The following is a 13795-nucleotide window of genomic DNA, read 5'->3' on the forward strand; positions in this document are numbered from 1 at the left end:
CATGTTTAGTTGTAGCGGTTTAGATAGCGGTTGAATACAAAGGTCCGGCTTGATTTGAGCGTACGACTTCAATCGAAACGCGAAATCGCGAATAAACACATATTTATAGATAATATATAAAAACAAGATTTAAATGGATTTTAAGCTACCTCGCATGATTAACTAAATAATCAAACTCATAATATAGAATAGGCATTTAACATATATAAGGTTTTATGGCCGTCAACATCTACGCCGGCGTGTCGAGACGCTTGCGCCTTATATATCGATAGCTCAGACGGTCAGACGCAAGGCAGGTTCTCGTCACTGCTCTTACACTTAATGTATTAAGCATATTTTATATTTGCCCTAGCGTAGATTACACTCGAATGCGTGAGGGAATATACATACGTGTAATGTGTACAGTTCAGGGCTTTTTTTTTTTATCGAGCTGAGATCGATGTCTGTTTCAGGTAATCCGTTCATGGCTACCTCCATTGTCGTGGGGCAATTCGCTAATCTCTCATGGTTCCGCTCTTTTCATGATGTTCGGTGGTGTTCTGCCCTACGTGCCTCAGTTTGTATTGCGTTTGCCATTAGTGCAGACTTTTGCGGTATTTATTGGTAACGTCTAGTTAGTATTGGTGTCTACCTAAGAGTGCACGCACTCTTAACATGAGTAAACTTTTTGATGCATGAATAGTATTAGACAGAAACAGATCTTTTCTGTCGTTGCTGTAAAGTAAATAGCTTTGAAGTAGCAGCTTTTCCGAGACCTAAAAGAAAAAAGCAATGTTTATAGGCACTGTCGTTTTGTTATAACATCATCATATAACTGGATCGAATTATATTGACATCAAGACACATAACTGTTTAGTAACCGTTTAATTGTGAGATCGATGTTGTTATTTGTTCTTTTATCTCATTGATTTTTAACTACCCATCAAAGCCCTTTTGCTGAGCACGTAAGTAAGCCAACTAAATCAAATAGAGGGAGACCCTAAAATCGTTCGTATTTACGTCAAGATGATTCATTTCAAAACGTGCTACGAACAGCTGAAGGTGTCGTGGATGCAGAATTTTAATCATTATACGATAAACGCAATTTCTACTATGTGGCACATAATTTCTATGTGTGGCACATAAAATGACTGAAGACCATATGAGCTAAAAGCGATTGCCAAACAAAACTTCACAATGATGTTAATGAATAAAAATTAGGCATCATTTTCGCAGCCCTCGTATATGTGTGCGTCTACAGGTAGCAGAGTCGTTTTTGATAACGAATGTGCAGAATCATCATTGACGTAGACGTCCGCTGAACCAAGAAATTAGAAAAAAAATGCGTGAGCAAAAGTCTCTCGAGCAGGCGTAACGATTCTGCGATAATGATTCGGTTACGGTGATAGCATTCCATGCACATTTGCATTTCAAAAGTGAAACCCGGGTTGGTCAGAGATACACCAGGTCCAATGTTCGAAAGAAAAGTCGTTTGCCTTATTATGATTAATAGCCAGTGAACAATGTTCATCATTTTACGTTAAACCACTATTGTCATTGCGTGCCACGTTTTTTAGGTAATTTTTAGGTAATTTGCATTACTGGGACAACTAAATAAATGCAAAACTTTCGGACGCTATATTCATAATCCTGTCGCGGGCTTACACTTCCAAACCACAGGTACAGGGAGATTTTACGGACAAAGAATGCGGACGGATTCTCGACCTTTGTCTGTTTAGCCTTGCTCGTCGCCAATATTCTTAGGATATTCTTCTGGTGAGTCTCCATACACACTACGTAGAAAGCCAAGTTTAACCCTGTTAATTATTAAGTTAACCCTGTTTTGCGTCATTGGTTGTGCCATACGGCCTGGCATAGTTTTGTATATCACCATATATAAGTGGTGTGGCCTTTGTTTGTCACATACACCTAATTTTCCAATTTACGTATCAAATAGGCCCTCGGAACTTGACACAGACAAGTTAAAATAGAGTGTTGCCCCGACAAGCCTCACTGTGTCGAAATGCCTGTGTAGTCGTCGTGATTGTCACTCTAATTGAAGTATCTTTCGAAAATTACTGCTGGTGTAAGACAAAAAATGTATGCCTAATTTCATAAATGTCATTGTACCATATATATGAATTACACGGCGTACGGCTAAGTTAGTGTCTAATACATATTGGCTACCTAGCACATGCCAACGAAATTCCCTCGAACGATTTTAGTGACTGAAAATATTAGTCATCTGCCTATAAGGTTTGCCTGTAGGTGTAGCTTTCATGAATCTTACTGCTGCCATTGTTGCTACTGAAATTGTCTAGAATATTTGTGGGTGGTGATAACGGTATTTGCCACTTCTTTGCCTCGTTCTTCCCTCATGCTTAAGTAATCTTCCGACGCGCTCAGTAATCTACTCCATCGTTATTACTACTAAAAATTTCATTATTTCATCAATTAAAATCGTCTCTACCAAGCCTTGGCGATTCGTTCCCAACGGTTTTCGACGGTTGATGGATAAACTATTAACACGAGCCGGTTGGCGTCAAAGACTTGTTAGTAAAGCAGCACTTGTTAGTAAAGTTCTGCAGCCGCTTCCTGCGAGTTCCTCATATAATTCGGTCAAGCAGCCGATGTACTATGTTATTTTGACTGCGCTCATATCAGACAATTTCTCTCTCTGAGAATTGTGTACAACAGCGGCTTGTCTCACCATACAGTGATATGACCCAATTATGGAGCGTAAAGCAAAGCTTCGAATTAGCTTCCATCGGTAACAACAGAGTCAGACTTTTTGTATGTAGTTGGACCAATTCGATCGTCAGAGGCTGAGATAGAGGTGGAACCAATTTTTCGATCGGACCTATTACTATCTGTTTGTTTTAATGAAACAGAGATAGTGAACTTTTCATTATTTCGAATTTCCCCACTTCGAAGCGACGCCTGAAAACGTATTATTAGGTAATTAATAACTGATAGACCTATCTACCAGGCTTTATTGTATAGTTACGACAGCTTAGTGTAGGGAAGTTGGTTTGTTTCCACTAGTACTATCGCTATAGCATAAATGCTAAGCTAATAAAAAAAACTTTTTACTATATGGAAATTTCGTTATTTTTAGTTGCTCGGATAGAATTAATATCGATTGAACTGACTGAGTTTCGCCTGTGGAAATAAAAGGAATGCACTAGTCTGAAAGCATCCTTGTAGGATCTTTCCCTAATATTGAACTATTGGTATAAAGCCATTCTTCGTTTGGACTGTTTATACGTACGAAAGGCAAAAGGTGACGAGTTTCGTTCACAAAAATAAGTATAATTAATTGATGTGGCCTTTCCATTGGATAATTAAATTGCAGGTTCTGTGTACGTTTCGAGACACCGTTGCTAATTCAGTCGATTATTATGACAACAGCCATGCTTCTTATGATTCATCTCTGCATTCGGACGCGACGGGAACAGCTTATAACGCCTCCGCCGAAAACTAAAACGTTCCACGGTATGATGGCACGAATAATTACACTAACCTATCTTGAGAAATATTTACCAAATGAGTTTTTTTTACACCTATGAGATAAGTACTAACCCGTATTGTACAAAAGGGACGTAAAGTGAAGGCTTGTACAGATGCCGGCATTCCTCACAAAACAGCTCCATTTTGTAAAGTCAATATATGCACTTGGTTGCAGACGTAGTAAGTCAAGTACATGGTCGCTGTTTAGGCCATAGGAAGCTGGGAAAAGCCGAAGCTACTCATTGTAAATGAAGAAATCGAAATTCTATTCAGTAAATATTTGATACAAGCTGCTAACTTAGCATAATAGGTATCTATTTAACCTATAACTTTTTAAAGTAAATTACTTATATAAAATTATTGCAATTAAGTTATTTTTATAATCGGAAATTAAATTTTAAGCTTTTCTTTTTATATTAATATATTATTCAAATGCGTGTTATGTGTTTGTAACAGAGAGGAACTTATGGGCCTGTTTTGCTTAACTATGCGGGTATTTTTTTAGATTTAGAGTGGCGTCACTTCTGGCAATGGACAGACTTCCTATCGTACGTCGAGTGTACGATTATCTTCACAATTATCGCAGGATCGGTCGTCTTCCTATTTAAGGTCAGAAGCAAAGGGAACAAACAACGATAATAATAATAATAACGGCTGCGCTAAATAATTTAATAGAGCGGCCGCGTTACTGCGTTGAATGTGTGTTTCCGCATTTTATGACAGCTTTCTTGATGATTCTTCTTTTATGACAGCTTTGCCTGTTCGTTCGTATAAATCGTTATGGGTTTACTAATTTGGTGTTGTTTACAGGACGTTACTGTCGTAGTCGAGTTTGTAGGGTTGGTAGCTGTCCTAACAGAAGCTCTTCTTGGAATGCCTCAGTTCTACAAAAACTTTGTAAATAAGTCGACGGCAGGAATGAGGTAAACGTCTAACACCTATATGATTATTTGAATTGTGTTGCAGAAGTGATCAATATCTGTAAAGATACTATGCTGTACTTAAATGACGACATCGCATGATGAAGGATTTTACAAGAATTGACTGATTCAGTGGATAGCATATCAGTTGTTATTATAGAAACAACGTATAAGTGAGGAAGTTATTTAACTAAATGTCAAATTGGTAAGTAATTAATGTGAAGCTATTTGGAATTGAAGCCGCTATACGCCTATTAAAAACAACGAGCAAGCACAACCTGTGCGTTTCTTATAATGATTCAATTCTATTTGTTATGATACTTACCTTTATGCATTATTTCATTATAGCACGTCGATGGTAATGCTCTGGCTGTTTGGCGACGTGTTCAAGACCGCATATTTCGTTCTACGAGATTCACCTGTACAGTTTGTATTGTGTGGCATATTACAGGTACGAAGTTATAGCCTTTGTACAGAAAAAAAAACATCTACGAATTAAACAATAAAACATATGGCAGCAGATTAGGAGTTTGCGCCTAAATATATAAAGGCACAGTCGCAGCAACATCAATGCTAATTTTAGTATTCATAGTTTTTAACGCGCTGCTTTTATTACATGAAAGGAGCAAAGGGCAGGAATCAATTAGGCACTCATAACAATCCGTTTTTTGTTCGCGGCTTCGAGTGCTGTTTTTTTTTTACCAGTTAATTTTAGCTACCCTACTTTTTGGCTACGCAATTGTTGGGGTCTTGTGCAGCAATAAGTTAGCAATAAATCGTGTGTTCTCAGCTCCAAGCGACAAAAGCCTGCTGACTGCGCTGGACAAACGGGAAGCCAGCTGGAAGCCTTGTAATCGCCGTTTGTTATTAAATAAATTAGGTTAATTTATCCAAATAACCGCTCTGCTGTGGCTATTAGATTTTCTACTTAAACGTCTTAGGAACTATCTTTTTTGTAAGCGACTCAACGATGCCACTGAAGTGATAACTTGTGTAGCGGCTCTTTTGATGTTGTCAGGGGCGACTTCTTATTGTTGGAATAAAAAAAAACCAGTTTCGCATGGACGTTAATCTCATGAAAAGTTGCATTATACAAACACTAGGCTATTATATAACTTGATAAGTTTAGCTGAGTTTCTTTGCTGAATGCGACACATCTAATTACCATCCCATCTTTTCGTCGAATAATGTATGCTGTCCCGCAATAGCGAATTCTGTCTCGAAGAAGCTTTCCAAGCATGTTTTAAGTTGTTGATCGATGTTAAAGGTACGGCCACAAATCTAAATGGCCAGTGAATGCAAAAGGTGGAAATCCGCCTCCACAAGAATTGAACATTGTTGAAGATGCAACCAAACCTTCCATTTCAAGTTTAGGAAGGCAGCTTCAACGATCTTTGCCGTGTGACCTTTTGTTGCCACGGGGCAGAGTGACCTATCGGGTTTAACGTTTGTCTGTCGAGTCTTGAAGGACCTGGTTGACTCAACGCAACTAAACTCAATAGACGTACCGTCTGGTACGCAGAAAGCAGTTGCAATTGAACCAGGCTCTTACGGTTTCAATAAACGTAAAACCTAATCTTTTTTGGATGAAAATCTTGTTGCAACCTAAGGTTTCCTGGGACCGTCTGCTCCCGCTTCTGATCCATGTTGAATGTGGATATTACTTCTCGTGGCAATTCTGCGAAAAAATCGGTTATTGTGGCTCTGTGACGCGTGAACCGCGTGAAACACTGAGCTGCAACATCAAGTTATAATTCCTTATTGGTTTCAAAATGCCCAAGTTCAAAGTTTCTACGAAAACCCAAGGGACTTGTGGTGATCGACGACAGTCTTATGGCTGCAGCCCATCTCTTCGGCCAACTCCCGAGTTGCTTATACCATTGTTGTTGTTGTTGTTGTTGTTGCCATGTTCTTCCTGCAGACGGTCGTCATCAGTCTCAGACAATCAGCTAAAGCGGAGGCACCCTTTAGACATCGGATACTTTTTCAAACTCGAATGATCGATGATGAAAAATCGAAATGAAAAGTTTTTCTAGCGTTACCGTGTATGTGGCAAGTACAAAACGCGAATCGACGAAACGCGTGGAACAGAAAGTTACGAAAGCTGGCTTTTTTCATGTGGAACATACTTGAGGAAGTGAAAATAGCACTCACAACAGAACATCGTTACGGTATACTGATAGAGCAAAAGAAGCACTTTCGAATTGTACGTTAGAAGTAAACAACAAGTCAGGACAAGTTTCAAAGGAAGGCTTTGGAAAAAAAACGGTAACTTATAATGCAAGCCACCATACATCAATAATCTTTAAAGGTAACTGTTTCCTGTTGCTTGCATATTTTTACACAATGCTGCCACCTGTCCTCCTTCGTCTAGAACTTGGTACTGTTATGTTTTATCATTCTACAGTTGCTTTGTATCTATGCGTCCTCTCGACTGTGTAGGTTAGCATCGATCTGGCGATCCTATCACAGCTGTGGCTTTACCGACATCGACGTCCGGTGCGCAAAAGTTCGAAAATGGCTCGTGTCACTTTAATGGCCGACCCTCGTTGTAGCTAACAGAGAGCATCCAGCACCGCTATACGAGCCGAAGACGCAACTTTACCGGAACATCGCATTCAATGCAACAAATGCCACTTAACAACAGGAGCAACGTCGTCGGCAGCAGCGAGCGGCTGCAATCAACAACATCTTTCCTTAGGAATAGCAACTAGGGGAGGCTCTAGCCGTAAACATAGACAAGGCAGTTGCAACCAGGACAGCTGTTCCCTACTTCTTGACAGCCGCAAAAGCAATTGTAATCACACGCTGTTCGCCAACGCTTAGCCTATGGTTGGTGGCAGCACTAATATAAACAATAATAATGCGACATGTACTGTGACGAGTCATTCTCATGGTTATCACTATGCAGACTTTGTAATTATTACTTCATGCTTTCAAAAATTATTAAAAGTTGACTCATTAATAAGTAATGTAATACAACGAAGCCATAGAGAAAGGGTAAATTCTTTGGCTGGAACTATCTTCCTATAAATAGCAATTCAACTGGAACTTTTCATACTTGCTACAACTCAATGATTCGTTAGAAAGCTGTCTAGGGAACTTGCGTATCTCCGACACACGAATGTTTTTACTTGTTGATTATTCTTTGTTTTTACATTTTGTCCTTTTTTCGCTGATGGATATTGTAGGTGGCCGCCCCAACACGAACTCATAACACACCGGTGGATTCGCCGCAGGGGTCGATTGAGGGTATGATGTTAATACTTCAGCAGCAACAACCTACTGCTTCTTCTAGCTATTTGGTCGGATGTCGTTTGGAAGAATCGTCTGGCTCTGGATACATACCATCTTTTGGGGGAGCTACGCTGGATATGCCTGAAGCTAAGAGCCGTCAAGGCTGCAACCATGTCGCACCTGTCGCAGAATGTGGTTCTCGGACTGACATGTGTTTGTCGCTCGGAGAGGGACATTCATTAGGTTGTATAAATTCTAGCGGAATCGATGGTACAATGAGAAGAGAAGATTTTGGGCAACAGCAAGTAAGAATGCCTCTTGATGATGACGATCTGCTACGGCAGGACTTCGAGGACTTTGAGGCAAGTTCAGCAGTAACTGCTAGTAGCATGCATAAATGGATCTTGCTCTTATAAAAAACAGTTGCTGGATAGTAACACGAATAAACAAAAAAGAGTCCCAATTTTCAGTTTGCAGTTTCCTTTAGGCGATTCAACTAGACATTTTCTTGACGGTAATGTAACATGTTAACAATAGAAGTTACGATTATTTCAGGTGGGAAGTGAGCCATTAAAACGTGGTTTCAGCGACACGATATATGACTTTGATGTACCACTATCGTCACTGCCGAACTTTACTGCGGTTCAAGCCTCGCCTCAGGAAGAAAAGTTAAATTTTGAAGAGCTGATGATTAGTGGTAGCACAGCTGAACTGGGTAGAACTTGTCCTTTAGCAAAGGAAGAAACATTCTCCTCGTTAGAATTAAGTGAAGAATCAGATGAAAATAAGATGTTCGTTCGAGGTGAAGGAACTCCTGACACCAGCATAGCCTCATGACCCTGGAAGAAAAGGCCATTTTCTTAGAAAATGTCTGTATGGATTTGTTGGTTACATTGTAAGCTTGCATTGTACATTTTGTGATTCCCATTCCTTGTGGATTCTGCAAAGTAGCCGTTTCGTGGAATTGGCCTGTTTGCTTTTAATGGGGTGGCATGTGACGATGAATTGCCAATGCCTATAACAAACACATTCGCTATTGTAATTACAGTTATTATCGCCCTATTGTGACATAGAAATACGCGGTTTTTTTTTCTAGAGTTGAAGCTTAGTCCATTGTACAATAAGCATACAAGTAGCAAAGTGATCTATGTATGTGATCGTGCAGTCCCGTATCTTTTGTCGTCTCTAACAGAATGTAATGTGATTCTATCAGGTTTTTGTTAAACACTAACACACGGGAAACTGACGTTCTTTTCTATACGTGTGCCTCCAATACGATATGAAATTTAAAAAAATGACAGAACTATTACCTGCAGTAGACCGTTTGTTGTGAAATGAGGTTTTCAGCGAGCGGTTGGGTCATCATAGTAGTCGGTGTCCGGTAAGCAATGGCGAATATTAAGTCACAGCAACGTGTCGTAAAATATGGACATTTTTGCTGACCAAAGACCCTATAGGATAATCATTATTTATTGTATTATATGAGGGGGAAGTGACCTCTGAAGGAGATGGAGTTCGACGGCTTTTGAAGACACAGTATACTCCGAGTGCCCTTCACAGTACGGCAGACATGTAAGATTGTCGGCAATGATCATGATAATGATAATGAGGGCTGTGATGAAGTGTTGGCGAAATAGAACCGCTGGTCGTTGGACGAACCACCGCGGGCTAAGAGGGTGGCAGAGCAGAGATAAATGAGTGCGTGGATTATTGTGATATTTTAGGAGGCTAATCGATCATCAACAGATCTTCGTTTGGAGACTGTCTTTTGCTGCGACTGTGTATTTACAGTTAGTAGTCGTACGGAATAGTACCACCGACCGTAATAACGCCACCACGGCAAGATGATTTAGTGAGCCGTGTCAATAGTTGCGGAGCACTGAACTTCGCTGTCATTCGTGCGTGGTACAAGCCAACGAGGCTGAACAATGACAGAAACCAATTCTTCATCAGTTAGTTCTTTTGTGAACTGAATCTGTAAATCGACGAGAAGGCGATGATAAATTCTGTTGCTGTAAAGGCGCGCAAGGCAATAACTGCCTCGTCGCACAAAAACGCGTACATGCTGACATAGAGTTGGATGGGTGATTGAAGGTACGACGAAGAACATAATATGTACTTGGATCATTGAGTCTACTGCCTCCCAAAGCATCACTAGGAAAATCAGAATGCACAGGGTGAAGAGCAAAAGATTTACAAAAACGAGCTCTGATAGCTACGTATGAAGATCTATCAAATTTTAAGTAGCTAAATAGTGAAAACCTGTGTGTGTGAGTGTGTGTGTGTGTCTATGAGTGTGTGGCAACGACAAAATCTTAGATATCTTATATTTTTTTGGTCATTTTGTTATCTCTTGTTGCTAAAAGAACTTGCCACACTGCACCTTGTTAACTACAACTGCTTATCTGTGGGTCAGTTAATCAGTTTCGGGTCTATGTACTTGTATATAAACACAACTTCCATTATATATAAATGCGAGGAGTGCGACGAGTATTCTTCGGTGGTAAAACGATCAAACGAGCTCAATTTTGATTAAATGGGAAACAGCTAATGCATTATCAAATATGGATACGCTTTCCAAATATAGATGAGCATCTTTACCGAACATGCTTGTAAAAATGCGAATTTGTGGGAAACTCAGTGGAGCAGGTGATAACGTCTCTGCGGTTAATATGTTCGTCACCTTGTGCACTACAGGAAGCAAGAGACGGAAAGAAAGAGAGAGCTCGTTCAGGCATTTATAAACTTGAAGGAGCCTATGTATTTTCGGGAAACTTGGTCCAAGAAATCAAATCGGCTCCATACGAATAGCTAGAGGCAGTTGTGTGAACGGATACTGAACAAATATCGAGAGCACTTCTCGGTTTCGGTTTTCACCTTTCTTTTGTAGAGGTGACATTGAAAATCGTCGAATACTCCACGCTCAGCAAACGGTGATAGTAGTAAATCATGCTTACACATTGTGCACCAAGTTTGAGAATTCGGACATTTGATGGGAGAATAGCGTAAGAGACGCAGAGGTGATTATGCTGAACATAGACAACGGTGATTTTTGACAGAAGCTCGAATGAGACGAGTACATGAAGCTACAAAACTGTGCTTCTGCCTAACCAAATACATTTCTGAAAAGTTAAGATAATTCGAGCACCGGCGACACCTAAGAGTATCATTGCGATAGATCTACATCCAAAGATTAATTCCAAATGGCTCTGGTTATCAAAGTCACATATACACACAATTGTATAGAACATAGTATAAAATACTACTGGGAATTACTAATTATATGCATATATGTTATATAACACGCTAATCAAAGATCGATTGTTGATTATAATTACTAAATACATACTTATACATTATATGTTAATACCAAGAATGCTGTCATTTTGAAATTTCTTCGATTTAGGACAAAGTAAATAATTTAATCCAGAGAGAGAGACGGACGCTAAATGCACTATAATATTTCCTGCAAGTTTGCAATTTGCATTGCACCTTGCATTGTCCTGTGATAAGCAAACGCTATGCGCCGGCTTGATCCGTTCTCTTAGCTGAACCACAAGGCAAAAGCAGTTCAAATTAAACAAAATACTAGTCTATAACGCATAGCGAACATAGAGATATACAAAATGTATGCACATATAATGATCCTGATCATTGTCAGGAACACTGACTGAAAATTTGACCATATGTTTATGTACCTCAGACGTTATTAATAGCCAGATCGAAGCATCCTTAGCAAATGCTCTTTTCAGCTTTACATTCATTCGCTCAGCAGTGTCCTGTGGCCACTTAGCTGCAGCAACACCACCATCTATATATACACACACCTGAATTAGTCATAGAACATGATAACGAAATGATTAGAGTATCTATTATAGGGGAAAGTTATAGAGCTGAGACTCAGAGCGTTTCGCTTGCGAAAATAGTGCGTTCTTTCCTAGGGTAGTAGATCTATGAGCAGAGTCCTGTTACTGCTACGGTAGAGCCATGTACGCACAGCTCGTTGTATGAAAGAAAGGGTTCGTTAATTATGCTTAGCCTGGGTTCAACAAGCTCTCACAGAACCCTGAGAACAGCACCAATTTATGAAATAATAACTGAAAACATTCCTTAGACATAAAGATTCTTTGTTTTGAAAAATTATAAGGAACGGATATAGACGTCAAATTTCATAAGCTGTCTCCTCAATTTCTGATCCTCTGACAACACTGACACTGCTTTAGATGGTATTGAAACAATGAGATGATATCGCAATGTAAACGCGATCCGTATTGTTTTTCTGAGCTAACGACAAATAGCACTAGTGCTAATGTTATTCATTTTACAATGGAACTTTCTAGCCTGTTTTCTGCGTTGTTACAGATGATCATTTAACCATCATAGCAGTGCTCAACAAAGTCAAATTGTGCTGTCCTTGCACTCATAGGTGAATGGAATGTTATATTAAAATTATTCAAGTCTATATTATGTTATAATAACAGTTAGCGTTTGTAATCACGAAAAAATAAACCAGCCGCGGTATCTTAACTACTGATATGAATGGAGTACAGTTTGCTTTAGTCTCTGTTTATTGCTACATAAATATTTGCGTTCTGCTAAATAACGGTAATTTATGAACTGAAAAGCATGCGTGCGTGCGTGCGTGGCTGCCTGCATATGTGGAATTTTTGTTATTTATTTTCCTGGGTTATTAAATTTTTGGCTTGAAATAACCATCACCGCGCAGTAGTATGAAGGAGCTGGTATCGCTGAAGATACAAATATATTTACTTCCTTGTTCAAATTTGCTTTTTGCTGTTGTTGTTACGTTGTAGTAGGCTATACTCATATAATTACCTTAATAGAACAACTATTTTTGTTAAATATTTAATTCTTATGTTTTACTTTTGATAAACCTGTTGCGTTACCGGAATAGGTTTTAGCGACTATTTGGACATGACTTGTGTGCAGATTATCTTGATGTCCGCTGATCTCTAATCCAATCTTCCAAAAATTATTCTGCGTGGCACCCAGCCTGTTTACCATGTTTCCTCTCAGAGCAAATTGAATTAACTACGGGATGCTTTAGATCAGCCTACCCGTCCATAGTAGCTTCATGAGAGTCTCTACAAAAGATTATGGTATAATAGCAATATAACGGCAAAAAGTTGATTCAAGCTACGCCTCTAACATCTCATAGCAAACGATATGTAAACCATGTTGCCAACTTCACATTTCCAAGGCACTAAATTTACCTAACGCTGACCAACCACGTCGTTGGCAATTTCGTTACGTTTGTGCAGGCCAACGTGAGCTGATTGAACGTCATCTGTCCAAATTATTATATTCATTTGTTCAAAATAGTCGCTTGCATTCGTTTAGTGCGTTAAGGTAGCCTTTTCGTGTGCGAATTGAAAAAGAAATCTTAAAATTTTACCTTTGATTACTTAAAAAAGTACGAAAAAAACTTTGTTTTCGATCATTCAAATCAGGACCTATTGCAGAACACAAGCTAAGTAAAATCATTCTCGATTCAAAAGTAACAGAACAAATTTACGCAGGCATCTTTCGAGCAATTTAGAAGACTAAAATCTTATAAAATTATCAATAACTACAGTGGTGGTTCCTTGATAAAAAAAAAAGGTGAGTGAAAGCATAAGACAAATAACAAGCTAATATAATGCTGTGTTTTGCTGTTACTATGAATAGAGGACATGAACAGACTGACAGATAATTAAACGGATGAACGATATCGCCAGTTGACAAACAGACCGACAACACACTTACGGCGGTCACAATGATGTAATAAGTGAAATGGGTGATCAAACCTGTACCCATGTATATCCCTATTATAGAAATAAGTTAGTTGAACTTAATAACGCGCAGAACTGCTGTATGATTTAAACACCTGAAGAAGCTAAACACTAATTACTATTATTATTATATTTTACAAATGTGTGAATGTGAGTCTGAATAAAGTTTATGATTACCTAACATTCTTATGCATTCAATCTTCATCTGCTAACTTCTTTATGAGCTGATTAGTATGAGAACACTTATTTTCCTCAAAGCGATTCCGTCAAACCTGGACACGAATGGAAGAACATTATTCTCTCTAGAAGTGTTAATAATGACCCCACTCAGAGCCATAACCTTGCTCTTTTCAGTCA

The 13795-nt window shown here is 39.0% G+C and overlaps 1 protein-coding gene across 12 annotated transcripts in view; it reads left to right on the forward strand.

The window, feature by feature from the left end:
- Positions 1-13619, forward strand: part of LOC111253737 (uncharacterized) — a 28567-nt gene extending 14948 nt beyond the window's left edge. For 5 of the 12 annotated variants that reach the window (XM_086975325.1, XM_086975322.1, XM_086975323.1 and 2 more), the window contains 8 exons: positions 453-603; positions 1660-1755; positions 3335-3474; positions 3995-4098; positions 4300-4412; positions 4758-4860; positions 7601-8008; positions 8202-13619. In XM_086975325.1, coding sequence (XP_086831451.1) covers positions 464-603; positions 1660-1755; positions 3335-3474; positions 3995-4098; positions 4300-4412; positions 4758-4860; positions 7601-8008; positions 8202-8483 — 1386 coding nt within the window. In that variant the 5' untranslated portion in view covers positions 453-463 and the 3' untranslated portion in view covers positions 8484-13619. The remainder of the gene's footprint in view (positions 1-452; positions 604-1659; positions 1756-3334; positions 3475-3994; positions 4099-4299; positions 4413-4757; positions 4861-7600; positions 8009-8201) is intronic. The other 7 variants (XM_086975330.1, XM_086975320.1, XM_086975328.1 and 4 more) reach the window with 2 other exon arrangements.
- The last annotated feature ends 176 nt before the right edge of the window (positions 13620-13795 follow it).

This window comes from Varroa destructor, unplaced genomic scaffold (genome assembly GCF_002443255.2).
Source record: "Varroa destructor unplaced genomic scaffold, Vdes_3.0 BEIS01000007.1, whole genome shotgun sequence".
NCBI classification, from domain to species: Eukaryota; Metazoa; Arthropoda; class Arachnida; order Mesostigmata; family Varroidae; genus Varroa; species Varroa destructor.